The sequence below is a fragment of the Mytilus edulis genome, chromosome 9 (genome assembly GCF_963676685.1).
Source record: "Mytilus edulis chromosome 9, xbMytEdul2.2, whole genome shotgun sequence".
NCBI lineage: Eukaryota > Metazoa > Mollusca > Bivalvia > Mytilida > Mytilidae > Mytilus > Mytilus edulis.
In genome coordinates, this window is record NC_092352.1 from 66,312,094 (window position 1) to 66,332,289 (window position 20,196).

At 30.9% G+C, this 20,196-nt stretch overlaps 1 protein-coding gene across 1 annotated transcript in view; it reads left to right on the top strand.

The window, feature by feature from the left end:
* Nucleotides 1-1,382: 1,382 nt before the first annotated feature.
* LOC139488829 (RYamide receptor-like) overlaps nucleotides 1,383-20,196 on the top strand; it is a 62,789-nt gene continuing 43,975 nt past the window's right edge. Inside the window, exon 1 of the mRNA XM_071274771.1 lies at nucleotides 1,383-2,740. Coding sequence (XP_071130872.1) covers nucleotides 2,036-2,740 — 705 coding nt within the window. The 5' untranslated portion in view covers nucleotides 1,383-2,035. The remainder of the gene's footprint in view (nucleotides 2,741-20,196) is intronic.

A 20,196-nucleotide genomic window follows, 5' to 3' on the forward strand; every position in this document is an offset into this window, starting at 1 on the left:
TATATGATAAAATGATTATATTTTGGACGTTACACGATTTCTAATTGGCTGATGTTTTTGTCTATAAGCTCATAAACATAATTTTGTCATGTAACCGTGACGTTATCAACGGTTTTTCATGAATTTGTCATTAAAATATAATTTAGAATTAAACTATAAGGAATGACTCAGTCTGAATATTTTCTGTCTATACGAAATAAATTCAAAAATATGGTGTACACTTTAAAATTACTTGCCCAGCATGTTTTTCAGTTTGCACCACATTTCTTTTTATTTCTTCATAGACAGAAAAAAATATTACAGTCATTCCTTAATAAGTAATGACGTATACACGTATTTTGATGATTGATTAATTATCCAAACGTTCTATAGCAAACAATTTCAATTTTGATACCATGTAGTATTTGATACACGCAAACGTACACAATTACATGCTCTTGTATTGCAAATATAAAAGAACAATTAGTAAACAGCAATTTAATATCCTTCTTACACCGACGAACAAAAGCAAATCATCCCACATATTATCCAATTAAGAAACATTACTAAATGTTCATAGTATTTTCAGCTTGTTAATAGACGCCAGGTTAGACCTTTCTATCCCCATGGCGTCTTTAATGAATCCCCTTATAATTATTTTTTGAAGTATGCTTAGTTTATGTTGTGCGTCTTTTTGATGCTTTATCCTCCGAAACAATTAACAGATATTTGTACCTGATAGAAGACTAACGTTCATCTAAATGAACACATTAAATTAATTGATCAGCTGCCGTTATAGTATACTGCATTGTAACATTTATAATTTAATAGATTTAGAATGGCGAAGAAATAATATATTTCAATCAATAATTGTCGTAAATTACCAAAGAATGATTAGATTTGACTTAATGTGATGTGATTGTGGAAAAGTGTGCTATTTTAAAATCTCTCGTTTTGTATGTTCTGCGAAAAAAAAATGGAATAAATATTGAAAAAAAAAGCAATTACATTTTTTTTCAATACAATTATTAGACGGAGCAATAAAAACCAACCCCCAATTACAAAGCAGACAAAATAAAGTTAAAAACGATTATCTTATGCCAGCTTTTGATTTATTTAAATACATGATGCTTGTTTCCTCGTAATATTAGGAAGGCACTGAAAAAAAATTGCAATGATTGATGCAAACAAAAACGTAAATTATTACGTGTGTAAACTTGATTATACAGCAATTTCTTTTGAGCGGTGACTCGAATGAACAAAGATGAAGTGATAACAATTAAACCTATAAATATATTTCTTGTTAAAATATGATAATGAAGGCTTTACCTCATTTTAAGATATCTTCGTTATAATAGCAGTGACTTGAAAGATAAGTAACAAAAGAAACTAATTTGCAAGACGTGAAAACTCTTGTGAAGTCTGTATTACAAATAATTTTCTACACGGCTGGCATATTATGATGCAGATGTTTTTTTCTCTCGATATTTATAGTATGAAATATAAGATATTAGTTAACACGTTTAAGAAGTAGTGATCAAACCAAATGTAAAGTATTTATCGTTTTATTGATTGTCTTATTAGTATAAATATCTGTATACCACAGAAACAGGTGGTCAATAACTTTTGGAGTTGTGTTTGACAAACAACCATCTCTAAACAGAACATCTCTTATCAGGATGTTTCACAACACTGATTGCGTATTATCGTCGTTACAATATCAACAAATGCACCGAAGTTCAAATTGGAAATGATTCGGAAAACTTTGAAAAGAGAAAACAAACGACATTGGATCATAACTTTTTTAGATGTGAAATAAGGTTTCTTCTTAAACCGTTAAGTTTTAAATACATTAAAATTCATTGTTTGGACCGAGTAATTACACTGCTAAACAGGAATTGTATAGAATAACTGGTATATGGATAACAAGTTTTAAAGAAATCAAAATTGATTATATGAACCGAGTAATTGCAAGGCAAAATAGGAATTGTAAAGCATAACTGGTATATTGAAAATTTAAGATGTGATTTGCCAATTGTGAAGTTGGGAAGCAAAAATGAACAACAGTTTCACAAATGAAACTTACATTTCTGAACAAAAGATTTCTCATTTTTTACAAACTATATTCATATTCCTGTATTCTATAATCGTAGTAATAGCTATAGGGGGAAATAGTATTGTTTGTTATCTAGTGTATGCGTACAAACGGATGAGAACTATTCCAAATTATTTTCTCGTGAATTTAGCCATAAGTGATATAATCATGGCGATTTTCTGTATTCCGTTCACATTTGTGGCCAATCTTTTATTAAACTATTGGCCATTCGGTGAAACTATGTGTCCTTTAGTGAGTTATTTACAAGTGGTAGCAGTGTTTCTGAGCGCTTATACATTGGTTGCAATGAGTTTTGACCGCTACATCGTCATTGTGCACCCATTTAGACCACGAATTACTACAAGAAAAACCCTGTGTGTTATCATTATCATCTGGATATTATCTTTATCTATACCCATTCCAACATTAATCAAATCAAAAGTGCAATATTATTCAAACACAAGTGGCCAATGTTTAGAAACATGGGATAACAATCACACTTTAATGTATGCCTACAGTACAGGAATAATGGTGTTACATTTTTTCGGACCATTAGTTGTGTTGATATTCTGCTATAGTAGAATAGGATATAACATTTGGAAGAAAACTCTTCATGGAAATGATGAAAATAAAAGACGATTACAGTTAGCGTCAGCAAAACAAAAGGTGAGTACAACGATAATAGAAAGTTCTCAAATGACGTCCAATTTGCGTATTTCATGATATTAATTGACTGTTAAGGTCATACGTACTCATATTTCTCTTTTTCATATGAAAAATTCATTTAAATGTTTTGTCCGTGAAATGATGATGTTTTTCGAAAGGTGTCTGTTCGTGATAAGAGATAACTAGTAGTGCCATTAGGCAACGTCAAGTGAGAGATGACCAAAGTTGTCCTGACATATAACAGAAATAATTGGACGAAAACAGACTTTTGATATTGATTAAATTAATAGTTGTATAAGAATCAATGATTTAAAATGTCATACGTTTTTGGAGTTGGCTAAGACCATTCCCGACTGACATAATTGTGAAATCGACTAAAGTTGAATGCCGCTGAAGGAAGAAACAAATGCGTTATTTGCTAATCGAAGATTGTTGGGCTAAATTTGAGACGAGGTTGATATAAATATATATATAACCCATACTTATCTGTCTTAACAGGATATTTACAGTATATTTAGTTATTATATCATAATCAAAAATTCAAATAGAAAATCTTTATAGAAAACTAACATTTAATTTGGAAATAATTAATTTACCGATAATGTAGTCGTTTTAAAGACGACTGGATTTTGAACAAAAATAATAGTAATTTTCTATATTAATTCTGAAAAGGAGATTTTAATTAATATTTTAAGGACATACATATTAAGGTCAAGGAACGATAAATGGTCACTTTTGGAGAACATCGTATACAACTCTTGTCCTTTAAACTATAATTGAAAATCGAAAAATAATGATTTATCTCTTTTATCATTTGAAATATAACTGATTAAATTCTTTGCAATATTCACGTTTTCAATTGCAATACAAAGAATTAAGTTTATTTTGTAATTTGTCAATAAAACCGAGATATGTATTCGTATTTTGACAACTTCAAAGATATATTTTTAAGCACAAACATCGTGTTCAATGTAATCATCCTACTCTTAGTCATTTGATACACAAACATGTTTTGAATTTCCGATTTTATATAATTAAAACCTTTTGATTTTCATTATCCCTTTTATGTCATTTTAATCCACATTAATTTGCTTACTAGTGAACATCTGTAATCTTTTACACGCAACCTTCTGTATCACGAATTATCTATAGACCTTCGGAAGCTGACTAAGCAAACTCACGATATCATACATTCGTCAATATAAAACATTACAAGGTGAAATTGTAGACAACAATGCATTGATTGATAACTGATAATCAACCTTTTGAATAAAAATAAATTGAACAAAGAAGTTGTAAGTCTTGAAGGTTTTCATATGATATATATAGAGAATTGAAAAATTGATAAAATTAATGTTATCTTTTTTCAATAATGTCACAATACTTAGGATCGTAATGAGTTCGTGGTAGATTTATGTTTATTGGTAAAGGACGTTCGGGGACATATACTAGTTGCTTACTTTCTATGTCATGTAGTCTCTGTTGGAGAGTTATCTATTGCAGCCATACCATATCTTTTTTTATAATAAAAGCTCAATACGGATATTGAAACTACCATTTATAAACGTGCACGCATTTATTATTTCTCCATTCATACATCAACCAAGATGAGAAAACAATAAATAATTAAATTGAGAAACAAGCTATGAACGATCAGATTTATCAGAGATGGAACAGGTATGTTTGATTTTTATGTTCTTTTTCGAGAAATACCTGTTGCAGCATAAATGAAGGTAGAAAATCGCGTTACAGTAAACCAGATCAGTTATTGCAGATCCTTCTAAATATTTTCATGGTAGAGAACTGACTGACATTTTAATGACTTTTCCAGGTCACCTCTTTACTGTTTAATGAATTTTATCTTAAGCATACGCACTGAGCAGTAGGATCAATCAAGTAGTCTTCTGTATTTAAACAGTAATTCAATTTAACACATAAATTAACTAGAATTGGACACCGAGAATTAAGGTTAGATTTGCGTGAAAATTATTCGATGAGTGAACATTTATTTACTTGAATTACTATACAGTGCTTGATTCTTAAGAAACACCAATATAACTAAAATGGTATACATAAACAAAACACAGAAACACCAATCTAACACTTAATGGTATAAGTAAACAAAACAAATTGTGGATCGATTGGTATACATTTCAATAACATAGATGTATCGAAGTAGCTTCAGAAGATACAAACTATAAGGTAGAATTTTGAACTATCATGAATATTTGTTTGACGCTTTATAAAAACATTGAAGGTTGCACTTTGTAAATACAGCTGTTTCTCAAAATAGGCCTCTTTTGGGGAGATCTTGAATATTCATAGAACATTAATTTTGTTTACATACTGGTTCCCAGTTATGCTCTCTGTGTTCCATCTCACAGAGACATAACTTGGGAATGTTACCAGTAAATAAACATGTGCATATTGTTTACATTGAAACCTAATGTAACCTTTCTTTCGATGTAGGGGAAGTTAAGAAAATTAGTGTTAGTTTAAACTCTGAGAAGTTTAGAGCATATAAACGTTGACAATATGCCGCATAGCCCTATATTTTGACCTTTGAAAAAAAAAATTGTGGTGCATATGAACTTCCAATTGTAGGATAAGATTTGTTTTCAAAACTTCATAGTAAAATTGGCACAGTTTAAGCCGTGAAAGGAGTTCCTATGGGAAATTGCATTGTCAATATTTACAGAAATGCAATCTGAAGTGTTTAACGCGATACCGAATATATTTTAATGGACTATACATTTTTTTTTTTAAATCTTCCGTATTTTTCTAAATGAACTGATTTTATGTAGCATTCACACGTACATTTATCGCATATGTATTTTGAAATATAAGATATGAAATAATAGTGTCCTATTACTTAGTGTGCTGTTAAAAGCCAATTTGACTTAATGATTATTTTTTTGCAAGTTTTCAAATATAAGCTACGACTCTGTTGAAAAGTTGTCTTCTTGGAAATCTTGCAACATTTCCTTGATTTATAAAACAAATTAATCAAGTTTGTAAGTTTCGTTTTCTAAATGCGTGTTACGTACGCTGTTATATAACTGCTTACTTTTCCAATCAAATCAAATTATTTTAACGAATCAATGTGATCATGTGGATAAATTATATAACAACCTTATGTGTTATTCTATTATTTAAAAAAAAAATCTTTTTACAATATAAGTAAATCTGGAGGAAAGTACACCAATAGCATACATCCAAAAATCGCTTGTATTAAACATATCAAATGTTTATGCATTACGTTATAGCTTTGACATTTAGAAATCATGGTTCGAATATTTATGTCAGTATAATTAAACATACAAATCGTTTTGATGCATTTACTCATTTTTTGTTTCAAGTATTTCTGACAAATGCATATTGAAACATCTCTGGATATGTTCAATAATTGTTTTTATCTGATTTCAACACGATTGAAAGCGTGCATTAAAATTTTAAGTCATCAACTGTAAAATTTATCTTATCTTAACAGAGATAAATTATTTACTTATCATGTAATGGATTAACTTTTGACAGAAAATCATACCTGATTTTATAGAGATAACTTAATATCAAAGTCAGTTGTAATCGTCTAGAGGTAATTATTCAGCCTCATGAGTAATAACTTTTAATTTACAATTTTAAGATGTATTAACGATTATGCAAGTTTTTTTTAGTAATGCAGTCACGGTAAAACATATAGTAGTAAAAAAAACGCAGTATACTCGTTTCGTAGTTTTTCGTGTATGCTATTGTATTGTCGGGTTTTGATGGCACTTCCGGTAGCCTAGAGCAATACCACCAGACCTATGGCTTGTAATTTTATTTCTATCTTTAAAACTAAAACTAAATTCTTCGCAGTTTATAACATCACAATCATCTAATTTGGTTTCTGTAAAACAGACAATATCGTAAGTGTTCAGCAGTGATTCAAATTCAGGGTATAGTAATCGATTTTTTATACCACAAACATTTAAGGATAATAGTTTAATACAATTGCTAGAGGGTTTATCTACCGAAAAACTATTACAATTTGAATGAAAGTCACAAATGTCAAATAATTCGTCTGATTTAACGGTTTCGTGTTCTATTTCCCACGGTTATCCTAATGCGGTGAACTGCGCCTTTGTCGTCGTCCGGGGTCGTTGGACCTTTTTGGTCGTGCACCTTGTTTGTTGTACGGTCGTCGAGGTGCATCATCATCTCTCTTCTCTTTATCTTTCTTGGCTGGGCAATATTCCACTCCTTCGATGAATAGGCCGTCTCGTTTGAAAAATGCCTTTTTCCGTTGTCTACGGGCTTCTTGAAAGTGTGGCCAAAGTTCTTTGCGCTTATCGTTAACTTCTTTAGGAAATTGCTCACTGGTACCGAAGTGAGTGTCCCCCAGCACAATATACAACGAAAAAGAAGTATTTATATTGTTTGAATAACAAGCGTTATCATTAAACGTTTTTTTACTGACCGATGCTAGGGATGTATAGCTACCCAAAAAACTAGGTTAACCATGTGACAAACGTATGATCGTTTTCTTTTAATATTTGAATCACAGATACTACACTGGATTTAGGGGGAAAAAACCATTTCATTGGGTTTCCTGTTTCAAATCGATTAAGTTTTTGCTATTTTAGACAAACTAATAACCTGTTTACTTTGTATTTAGCAGACTTTCATGGCTTGGTAGCAAAGTGTTACGCTATTAATAATTAAAAACAATCATTCGTTACATTTTCCCAATATCTTTTCCGTAGTCCATTTTTGTTACGAATTAATATATCAAATATGAACATCTCTACATCGATCACTCATAAAAGATCTGTGATAGTCTGCTTTCTGCGTTGTACGTTTAGAACTTTAAAAAAAATATATTTTGAAAAGCAGTAAAAATAATAAAAGAATTACACTTGAGACATTCTGATAGGAAAAAACAATTATCTGCATAATTGAAGGTAACTATGGTAGAGAATAAATGATTTTTGCATTTTTTGGAACATTTCCTTTATGATTGCAAAACATTATTAACAGCTTAAGCCAGGAAGGAAACTTTAACGGTGTTTTACTTAAATGTCATCATAATTAAATATCAATTCTATATTCTTTACTTCCCATGATATGAATGTATTAGTAAAACAAGGTGTTTGTTTAATCATATCAAATTTAATTAGTACCATTTTGTGATTCAATATTCAAATTCAAATTTAAATTCTTTATTAACTTTGAGCCTTACGGCTCATTAGTATAATCAAGTACATGTACAGCGTATACATATGGCATATTACAAACAATATAAACAATATGCAAAATAAACAATAGGTGACGTCAGAAGTTTCATAAAAAAAAAAAAGATAAAAAAAAAAAAAAAATACACTTCAGCCTGTCTCATATCTTGACTAAAATTTAAAAGTTTACAATAAGGTTAGAACAAACTTTTACAAAAATAGAAGGACTCAGCATCATAATCGTGAACTTTACATTTCTGTATAGCGAAAGTTAATTAACAAAAATACCGAGCACCGAGGAAAATTAAAAAGGAAAGTCCATAATCAAATGCCAAAATGAAATGCTCAAACATATCAAACAAATTGATACAACTGTCATATTCCTGACTTGGTACATACATTTTCTATGTAGAAAATGGTGGATCAACCCTGGTTTTACTTCGTACTTTATTTGGCTTTTTTCAACTTTTTTGGATTCGAGCGTCACTGATGAGTCTTTGGTAGACGAAACGCGCGTCTGGTGTATATATAAAATTTAGTCCTGGAATCTATGATGAGTTTATTTACAACCACTAGGTCGATGCCACTGCTGGTGGAGATTTATTTCCCCGAGGGTATCACAAGCCCAGTAGTCAGCACTTTTTGTGCTGACATGAATGGTCATTGATATTGTTATATTTATAAATTAACTGTTTATAAAATGTTGAATTTTTAGAAATACTAAGACTTTTCTACCTTAGGCATAGATTACTTTAGCTGTATTTGGCAACACTTTTAGGAATTTTGGATCTCAATGCTCTTCAACTTCGTACTTTATTTGGTTTTTTTTTCAACTTTTTTGGATTCGAGCGTCACTGGTGAGTCTTTTGTAGACGAAACGCGCGTCTGGCGTATATATATAAAATTTAGTCCTGGAATCTATGATGAGTTTATTTATAGTTAGCTTAACCTTTCACTTGTATGACAGTCGCACATTCCAGCACGTATTCATATGGAGTTTATATCGTCAAGTTGATACGATATTCAAGAGCTTGTATTTTCGATCCTGATTTCATTGTTTTTACAATATAGCCATCAAAGAAACTGTTCTTAGTAGTAAAGTTGAAATTATCCGTTCGAAAATGTTGTAGATGCCATATTTGCAATAACAGAATCATCTGTTTCACAGATGACAAACTATATGTTCCTACTGTCGTTACCAAAATATGTCCCCTTTTTTCGTATGTGACATCACTGATTTTGTACTTACATTAGGAATACCGGTACTTCGGGTGCAACATGAGAAACAAGATCTGATTACCTTTTCAAATTATCTGTGATCATCCCGATTTTTGGTGTGGTTCTTTTATCTTAGTCGTTATATTTGTATCTTATTTTTTAGATTCAAATATTGTATTTGTGTATAGTTGATTGTCTTTTAAGTTGTTTTTCTTAATTTTTTTTGACATGGCTTTTTCAGTTTGTTATTGACCTTTGACTTGAAAGACTTGAAACTCATAAAATGATGATATTTTATACCTTAAACCGACGTTGCAAAATGGTTTAGATGGAAAAGAAAATACTTCAAATATAACTGATGTAGATAAAAAGGCAACCAATTTCCCTTATTGTACATTGTTTTCTCATATTCACTGTTGAAAAGTAGAAAAAACAATACCGAGATCCATGTGCAAAGGGGGTTCGGGGGGGGGGGGGGGGGAGGAGGCGGATAGCAGTTAATTAAATCTGATAAGATCCTACTTTCGAATCCCTGTCTTGGTACAGGTCTTATCTGAGGATACTGGGTTTCACCAAAATTGTAACCTTCACATGTATGTTAATTGTTTATAGTTGATTGTGGTTTCGTTTTATTAACAAAATTAGGCGAGCAATGCAGTTCTTAACTATTATTTTAACCCTACAATAATTGCCAATAAAGACCCGATAAAAAGAATAAAAAAATATTTATGACCTGGTAAATATACTTACAATAATTAAACAACGTAACTGCATACATAATAAAGTGCTATAAACTCTTATACGTCCCCAGTGTGTACTTCTGACATAAAAAAAAGTTTTGACTGCTTGGTTTTTATGTAAACACTAATTAAGAAAAAAAAATTATATAAACGAACCTTTTCTTCTCTTAAAATTTATTATTACCAGGGGACTCTTATCATCTAGCACGATGAACAATTCTTTGACTAGTGATGATGGAATCAATATTATTTGTAATATTATCGATGATAATAGAATGACATGTACATGTATTTAATCATCTGTATGCTAAATTCATTAAGTTTTAAACTATACCAAACTGCCCTCATCAATACTATATATTTGTGGATGCATGGCATTTCAATTAAGTAGTTCTTCTTAATTAAAAAAAAGCTATGATAGTGTAAATCATGAATTTATTTTACCTCAGTTACAATATTGGTAATCAAAGATTCGTATGAAAAAAGAGAACTCTCCAAGTCCATAAAAGTATCAATACTCTGATATACAATGGTTAAAAACAGGTGTATCACAATTAAAGTTGCACACCATTGATACACCAGGAGAGAATATTACGAGAATGCAATTTGAAGCCCATGCATTATGTCGAGAAATGGTATAATGACAATAATATGTTCATGAATTTTATTTAAACTAAGTGTATGTTGACACATTATTTGTATTTATAAAACAAAAACTGCATTTCCAGCAAGAAGAGAAAAAAACGTATATAACAAATATACCGAATTACAAGTAAAGTTTAAACAGGTAAGTCCTTAAATCAAATGGAAAAATCAAAATTCAAACACATCAAAGGAATGGAAAACAACTGCCAGATTCCTTTTGGTAAGACAGTTACTTGTAAGAAAATGGTTAAACCTGTCGGGAATCGTTCCTGATCTCTAATAGATATGCCATGTTAATTTCTTATATTTATCTATTTCATCTAGACTCTTTTATTTTATAAATAAAGACATTTCTAAATTAGCTTAATTCTAGAAAATAATTTTCTCTCACTGATCGAGTATTGTAGTATTGTTTGAATATACGGAGACCTACAATGACCTACTGATTCTTACATCGACGTTGTTAAAGCTAAATCGTCTAATTGGAATTGATGCAACATATATTTTTGTTTTATAAATTTAATTGCAAAAAAGTAGCGAGACCAATTAGATACTAATCCTCGTTAGCTTTGGTGGATGCCAGTAGAAAACAGAAGAGAACTAAATCTTATACAAAAATCTGTTTTGATGCATATATCAATAGCATGATACCATTTTATATTTAACTCAACAGTTATGAGAAATGGTGGATAATAATTAATAATGTTCTAAGAATATACACTGTTTTCAAAACTAAAAGACCAATTAGCCAAATAAGAGGTGTATACAGAATTTCTCATATATTCTCAATCTTCCTTATAAATTAGATAACCATCACTTGAAAAATTGAACTTGAAGTTTTAGTTGATTAAAAGTACTTGATGGAAAATTAAGAATTAATGATACTAGACGAAAAATCTAACTAGTATAGATAACATTAAACATTGATGAGGTAATGTTAGTTTGTCAATACTGTATGAATTTATAATTTTGAGTTCATTACAATTTTTGATTTTTATCTTATATTTGTATTTCCTTTTCTGTAATGCAATATTGTAGGAAAGAAGTAATTAAAATTGGTGAAAGATCTTTGATATTATAATTCGTTAATTGATATCGATCGTGTACTGGAATCGTATCAGTACATGCATTTATATAGTGCATTAATGGTGTCTTGACGAAATACTTATCTTATATCATTTTATTATGCATGTTTGTTTTACTTATAAATGTTTGCCAATAATCGAATTTCAATAAATTAAACGAGATCTTTGAAAAACTATTTTGTTCTCTCAGAAAAGCATGTACCAATTCAGGAAAATGACAGTTGTTTCCCAATCGTTCCGTTGGTTTGTGTTGTCGAGCATTTGGTTTTGATAGGTTGGGTGGACTTTTCTTGTTTTAATCAACGTTGCAGTTCGGTATGTCAAGTTGATATGGACACTAATAGAAATATCCCCTATAGCTGACTTTAATCATGGTGCCGGGAATGGGAATATTTCTTGTCGTATTCAACCTTTTTCAAAATACTAGTTACAACTGCTAGGCTGGGATGTGTTCAATATCTTAGAGGCTACATAGGACTACGTAGATTTATGACTATTGAATGTGTAGCTAGCCTAGCTGCTGCATAGATATTGATAGCAGCTAAGCTAGCTACTCGTTCAAAAGTCATAAATCTACGTAAAACAACGTGTCCGCTATGATATTGAACTCAATTCCGGTGTGGCTATGTTAACCTAGCCATGCTTGAATTTTTACTGAAACAACTACATGTGACATGTGCATAGATCGCTCTTTACCAAATTTAGCTTTTGAGGTTGATATTAAGTACCACAGCTCTAAAACTGTAACAGTAACTCAATTATCTTGATATTCAAGGTATCACATCTAATCTGATAAGGAATGTAAGTCAGTTTATTTTAAGTCAACTGATTATGTTGTTACAATAAAAAATTTTGTGGACATAAATATGACACAGCAGCTTAACGTTTTCTTTGATGTAGAATTCCGCTTTAAGTCTGCATTAATTTGTAAATGAATTGTGTAAAAAAATCAAACCAACTAAGCAAGAGCAGGGCTTTTTAACACATTCATGATATCGTTTATCGAGAGCATTGCTTAGTTCGTCGCAGATAACTGTGATTTCCATAACAGAAGTATTTTTTTCTCTGCCAATGTATTTGTATACTCTGTACATTACAGCAAACATTTAACATATTTTGAAATTTTTGGTTGGTACTACAGGATATTTTCTCTGTTGAAAATGACATATCATTCTGTTTAAAACAAAACTTCATAATGGTTATTGTCATGCAATATGTAAACTCTTGCTGCTCATGAGATCACATCGATTACACGATGATGGTATTGTCTACCTTATACTTCCCTGATTACACCTACAATAAATTCTCGTGCTAACATAAGTTTATCTTCAAAGCCGACTAAACAAACGGATACGATTGATATAAAACCTATTGTTTCGTATTCATCGTGAAGTTTTTATTGTGTGATCACAATGGAATCAGATTGTAACTTTATAAAATCAATTTTACTGTCAGCAAATGTTATAATCATACTAACTAGTTCGCAACGGTATGACTTTGTGGTTAACATTATGAGCTTATGCCACCATTGGGTTAATATATAATGAATGAATACTTTATTCTCTTAAAACAATTGTTACATGACTCCATTTATAACTGTAAATAACCTCAAGTTGGTGTTTTTCTTTCTCGTTTCCTAGATGTCTTTCTAGATATTTAGCACATAAGTTCATTGTTTGCCTTCAATTGTTGTCAATTATACTACATTAGGTTATTTCATATAACGGCTGGTAATTCCATGGCTAATTGCTGTTATGTTAATGACAAATATCATTGAATCAGCGAAACTTCAGAAATAATAGGCATATTTCTCTACAGAAAATTGTCAAAATTAAAAAAAATATTATAATGCAGTTTGTTTAAAAAGTCATAACTAATGACATGAAATTCATTTTGTGGAATCACAAAGTAAGCCTCCTTGTGCAGTGTTATGTTAAAGTTCATTTGTATATGAGTCGATTCATAACTTGTTAATACTCACAGATCTTGGCCGATAGCTTTTGACTTATGTTAGAGAATCATACGTAGACATTTAATAATTTCTGCTTAACAATTATTCTTGTTAGGTTATCGCCTCATTCACGTCATCCAGCATATAATGTTTACTCCGGACACGTGTACCTGTTCATTGCTGTATACTTCATTATATGTCTCCCAATAGTATTCTGTTGTGACAAGACAGTAATGAATGAATATATTAACTTATTTATTAAACAAATCAATATGTTTACACTTTCGTAAGTGATGCATTGTGTGGCGTCTTGACAGCTAAAGCTATAAATGTTAGATGGGATCATGTTATACTCATCTCAAGCCGCATCAAGTATTCAAGTAAATCACAACTTCTCGGCTGGACTCTGTACCTGTTTGTATTCATATGGAAATGAAAATTTATTACACTGATTTAATAACACTTTTATTGTTGTGTTGACATCCGTTGATGATTCAATTTGTATTACTTCTGGTCAATTTAAATAAATAAATACACCGGTAACACTGATTTCGGAGTCTTATCAAAGCTCATTTAGCAACGTGACTACTTTCGCACTGCTACAGTCATAACTGTAATATTTATACGTTTACATACTTAACATATGGAGCTTTATTTACAATAACATTATATGTTCTTTCTTTATTTTGTAATTAACAAGTAATTTACACAAATTTCGTAAATGTAGCGATAATATACAATGCGATCACAATAATTAAGTAATCCAATACATAATATATTGAAAAGTGGCACAGAAAAGCCAGTTCATACGTTTCAATTTAATATTTTCTTTACTTTTTAGGTAAAGTGAATTTAATTTGACATGTCTATCAAACACGCTTCTCAAGTAAGATTAACATTTAAAAAAATCATGTAGCATTAGGTTATAACATGATATAAGAGGGGCAAAAGAATCCAGAGGGATACTCAAATTCATTAATCGAAAATAAAACCACGCCTTGTTAAAACAAGGGGAAAAAAACAAAAACAAAAACAAACAGACAGACAATAGTACAAAAAACACAAAATAGAACACTAAAGACTAAGCAACAGCAACCCCCAACAAAATCTGGGATTATTTTCAGGTACCCCGGAAGGAAAAACAGATCCTGCGCGACAATTGGTACTTCTTGTGTTACTCATGTTAGTACAAACACGGTAACAAGTCTTATTTGGTAGGTCACTTTGACGGGATTGTAGTTACGATATTAGAAACATATCCGCTATCATCTTTGAAACGGATATTCCATATCATTTAACCAATTCGTGATTGCGCCCTTAAAATTTACGAAGCGATGATTTCAACTTCACTATCTTGCACTCATGGTTTAATACCGTCCTTGTGATAAGCACCCCCTTGTCAATGAAATCATGTTAGGAAATAAAAGCCCGGGAATATCATATCAATTCACAAAGTTCACAATTGGGAAGCTGAAATCAGGGATGGGCACGATTACTGACAAATGTAATCGATTATGAAGGTATTTTGTGCAATCGATTAATAATCGATTACTCAGATTTTTGTATGTTATCGTACAATCGATTACTTTATCCAAAGTAATTACATAATGCTGAGTTCACACGTAATTCGAATTCGATTCGCATTAACTAATTCGAATTAGTTTAATTCGCATTCGAAACGTTTCACGTCCTAACGTCAATTCTAATTCGAATAACAATGCGCGTCAAAATCGCTTTTCTGTCCAAACGACGTTAACTTTTAAATTGTATTCACAAAAGCGTATTTCAAATGCGAATTGGATAATTCGAATCAATTCGAATTAAAAAAGAAGAGTGTGTGAACGCAATAAGCGAATTCGATTCGCATTCGATTCGAATTCAGGTCGAATTTAATGTTCGTGTGAACGAAGCATTACTTTTCGATTACTGTCAATTACATGCTTTGAAATTTACAAAAATAATAAAGTAAGTTAAACTCAATTATGTTGACCAACGTTTGAATAGAGGAAATTTAGAACTTTACCAAATAACAGCATTGAAAGGATTGTTTCCAAATTATAAGTTTACAGTTGTAATAATCTAGTTTGAATCTCTTACTGAGGATCAGAATTATTAAAAAAATCTTGAAATTTTGACTTTCAACATGAATTAGAGATGGCATCGCATTCCACCAATCACTTATCTATATATGTCTAAGGTTTTTTCAATAACTTTGCTTTCGTGCTGACTTCAGTTAGCTTTTTTTTCCTTCATTCAAAGCAGGTATTTTTAGCATAGTTCTTTACAACGTTGGAAGTTTTCTCTGAAAAAAATATAAAAAAGTAGAATTATTAATTAGTTCAGCTAAAAAGATCAAGATTTATAATTATAATCAGGCATGATTTAATCCTTTTGATGGATAACCACCCTAATTATAGGTTATAAAGATGAAATAAAACTGCCAATGGAGTACATTTTATAACCTGGGGCAAAATAATGTAAACTTCCTTCTTAATTAGACAAACAGTACTTGAAATAAAAACAAAGTATGTGTATAATATAGTGATTAGAAGACTTTGATAATCTGATTAGTAAAAACAAGGAGTTTGTAAAAAAGAAATCTCTAATAAAATTATAAACAGTATATATTTATAGTGTCATAGAGGGATTCATGTATCTTCTTTTGAAAAGAATTTCAATAAAATTGAGCATGGAAATGGGGAATGTGTCAAAGAGACAACAACCCGACCATAGAAAAAACAATAGCAGAAGGTCACCAACAGGTCTTCAATGTAGCGAGACTTTCCCGCACCCGGAGGCGTCCTTCAGCTGGCCCCTAAACAAATATATACTAGTTCAGTGATAATGAACGCCATACTTAGTTCCGAATTGTACACAAGAAACTAAAATTAAAAAATACAAGACTAACAAAGGCCAGAGGCTCCTGACTTGGGACAGGCGCAAAAATGCGGCGGGGTTAAACATGTTTATGAGATCTCAACCCTCCCCTTATACCTCTAGTCAATGTAGTAAACTAAATGCATAACAATACGCACATTTAAAATTCAATTCAAGAGAAGTCCGAGTTTGATGTCAGAAGATGTAACCAAAGAAAATAAACAAAATGACAGTAATACATAAATAACAACAGACTTCTAGCAGTTAACTGACATGCCAGCTCCAGACTTCAATTAAACTGATTGAAAGATTATGATTTCATCCTATGAATATCAGGCACAATCCTTCCCGTTAGGGGGTTAGTATCATACCATCATAACATATATGAGAAGAACATAACCCGTGTCATGCCAACAACTGTTTTTTTTAAATGTATTTAGTTCCGATGAAAAGACCCTATAAGTGAATCAATATTAACGCCAAAATAAGCAATCTTTAGTGACCTGACAACAGTATCGTAACTATATACCTTCTTGATAAGTCTATTTAAAGGTTTTGTTAGTTTCTGAGGTGAATACTGACATTTTTGTGCTTTATAAAGAATATTTCCATAAAAAATTGGATGTGAAATACCTGAACGTATTAGAAGTCTGCATGTTGAGCTATATTTACGAATGATGTCCTTATACCGATGATAAAATTTAGTAAATGTTTTGACTAGTTTGTGATATCGAAAACCCTGGTGTAATAATTTTTCAGTGATACATAAATTTTTCTCGTTAAAATCTAAAACATTGTTACATACACGAGCGAATCGTACAAGTTAAGATATATAAACACCGTAAGATGGTTACAATGGAACGTCACCATCTAAAAATGGATAATTAACGATAGGAAATGAAAAATCATCTCTTTTATCATAAATTTTAGTATTAAGCTTTCCGTTAGTGATATAGATATCAAGATCGAGGAAAGGGCAGTGGTCACTGTTAGTATTAGCTTTATTTAAAGTAAGTTCAACAGGATAAATTTCTTTAGTATACATACTGAAGTCGTCATTATTGAGAGCCAAAATGTCATCCAAATATCTAAAAGTATTATTAAATTTATTTATCAGATGTTGTTTCGATGGGTCTTTGCTGATTTTTGTCATAAATTGCATAGGCATTGGTTCATTTTTAAAAGAATTGTGTGTACTTTCTTATTTTTTATACACATGTATAATATACCATAAAAAGAAATTAACTGTTTATCTATTGTAAGCTTTAATTTTATTGAAAATTATGCTTTTAGGGAATTTAATACAAATAAGCTTACTACTTAAAAGAAGCACAGAACTTTAAATCTATTTTCTTATTTTAAATCTATTTGTTATTTTGATATAAAAGATGTTGATTTAATGGCAAGCACATTAATCCGTTTGTTTCAAAAGCAAATATAAAGTAAATTATGGTAGGGGATTTAGTTGATCTTATTTCAGCTTGAGACAATAGATAGAAATATAAAGGCAGTTGATAAACTCTAAGTGATATCAGTACTTCAAAGTGATGAAAACATGTATGTTTTCATTTAAAATAGGTTATATTTCATAAAACTATTTCACTTAAGTAATCGAAATGTAATTGAAAGTAATCGATGATACATTGTAACATCATGATTTTTGCTGTAATCGATTGCATTACGATTACATGTAATTGAAAATGTCTTCAATTACAGATTTCTGTCGATTACTGGAAACAATTTAATCAATTACAATCGATTACGATTACAGATAACGATTACCCCATCCCTGGCTGAACTCATTTCTTTTGTCGTAAGGTTTTGTATTTAACCGACCTTCTGTGTCAATTTCAAGACGTGAGTCAAGATATGATACAGAATTAACTGTATCTCTTGTATCCTTTATCTCTAGTTCGATTGGATAGATGCGTTCAACATAGTCACCAAATTTTGAATTATTTTGTGAGAGAACATCATCTTTATAGCGGAAAGTAAAGGTAAAGGATACTGCTATCTTCTTTTCTTTCGTTTTATAAATTCATGTATGAAGTCAGCCTCATAAGAATAAAGGTTTACTAATAAAACAAATATATTGTCAACCAAGAAATCAAGCATTTTAACAATGTCAGTTTCAGAGAATATTTTGTTTGAATAAGATTGTTTTTTTTATAAAGTATGATTTTTCCTTTCCTAAGACAGGATACTTGTTTCTTAAATGCGAATGTGATAAATAGCTAACGGTTTTTGTATTAGTGGCATCAGGTCATTGATAGAGACACCATGGAGAGTTGGTGGTGTATAATGACAATGCCCATAAATGTGTCTACGTCGAGGTGTAGAGTTAAAAAGTAAAATCACAAAAAATACTAAACTCCGAGAAAAATTTAAAACGAAAAGTCCCTAATCAAATGGCAAAATCAAATGATAAAAAACATCAAACAAAAGGACAACAACTGTCATAATCCTGACTTGGTACAGGCATTTTCAAATGTAGAAAATGGTGGATTGAACCTTATTTTATAGCGCTAAATCTCACTTGTACGACAGTTGCAGTTTCCGTTATATTGACAAAGTGCGTGATTAAAATGTCAAAAATAGGGGTACAAAAACAACACGGACCCCATCAAAAACTAGGGGTTATTTCAGGTGCTCCGGAAGGGATATTTATCACATTCACTGTGCGGGAATTTCTCACTGCATTGAGGATCCATTTGTTGACTTGGGTTGTTTTCTGCTCTTTGGTAGGGTTGTTGTCTCTTTGCACTTTCATTGTTTCCGTTTTTCATTTTATTGCATATAAGATACGATATTGACGTAGTTTTATATCACTTTGCAGTGGTTTGTATAAATGCAGGACTAATAATATTGAGAATGGAATATCTAATATTTGTTTACCGTAAAATTGTACAATTTATACAAATTTATTATAACAACAATATCGATACAATCAGGTTTTTAACTCTGATTATTTTGATATAAACATATTTTTACAGAAAGAACTAGATAGAATACCTATACCATCAACTTTGTCATTGCAACCATATGGTGTCGCAGTTCTCAATTACCGAAACCAGTAGCCTTCTCTGTGTCTATGGAGAGGCATTGTAAGATGAGGATTGTTAGTACTAGTACTGTGGGATATATTTTTCGATGATGCGAACTAGATTAGTAATGATTGGTTAATCTGGTATAATGCTGATAATACAGTCGTTTGCATCGTAGTTGATGTCTGAGCTATAACCACACAGACGTTTGTTTAGCCTTCTTTAGTGTCACGTCGTATATTTTTGTTGGTTTATATATTTTCAGAGTAAGTGTGACGTCCATTTTTTTTAACAAGTAGACACTTTTGATTAGGGGCTTGCTGAAGCCTGCCTTCGTGTGCGGGAATTTCTCACTGCATTGAGGATCCATTTGTTGACTTGGGTTGTTTTCTGCTCTTTGGTAGGGTTGTTGTCTCTTTGACACTTTCATTGTTTCCGTTTTTCATTTTATTGCATATAAGATACGATATTGACGTAGTTTTATATCACTTTGCAGTGGTTTGTATAAATGCAGGACTAATAATATTGAGAATGGAATATCTAATATTTGTTTACCGTAAAATTGTACAATTTATACAAATTTATTATAACAACAATATCGATACAATCAGGTTTTTAACTCTGATTATTTTGATATAAACATATTTTTACAACTTATTTTGCTATTAATAAAAACGAGGATA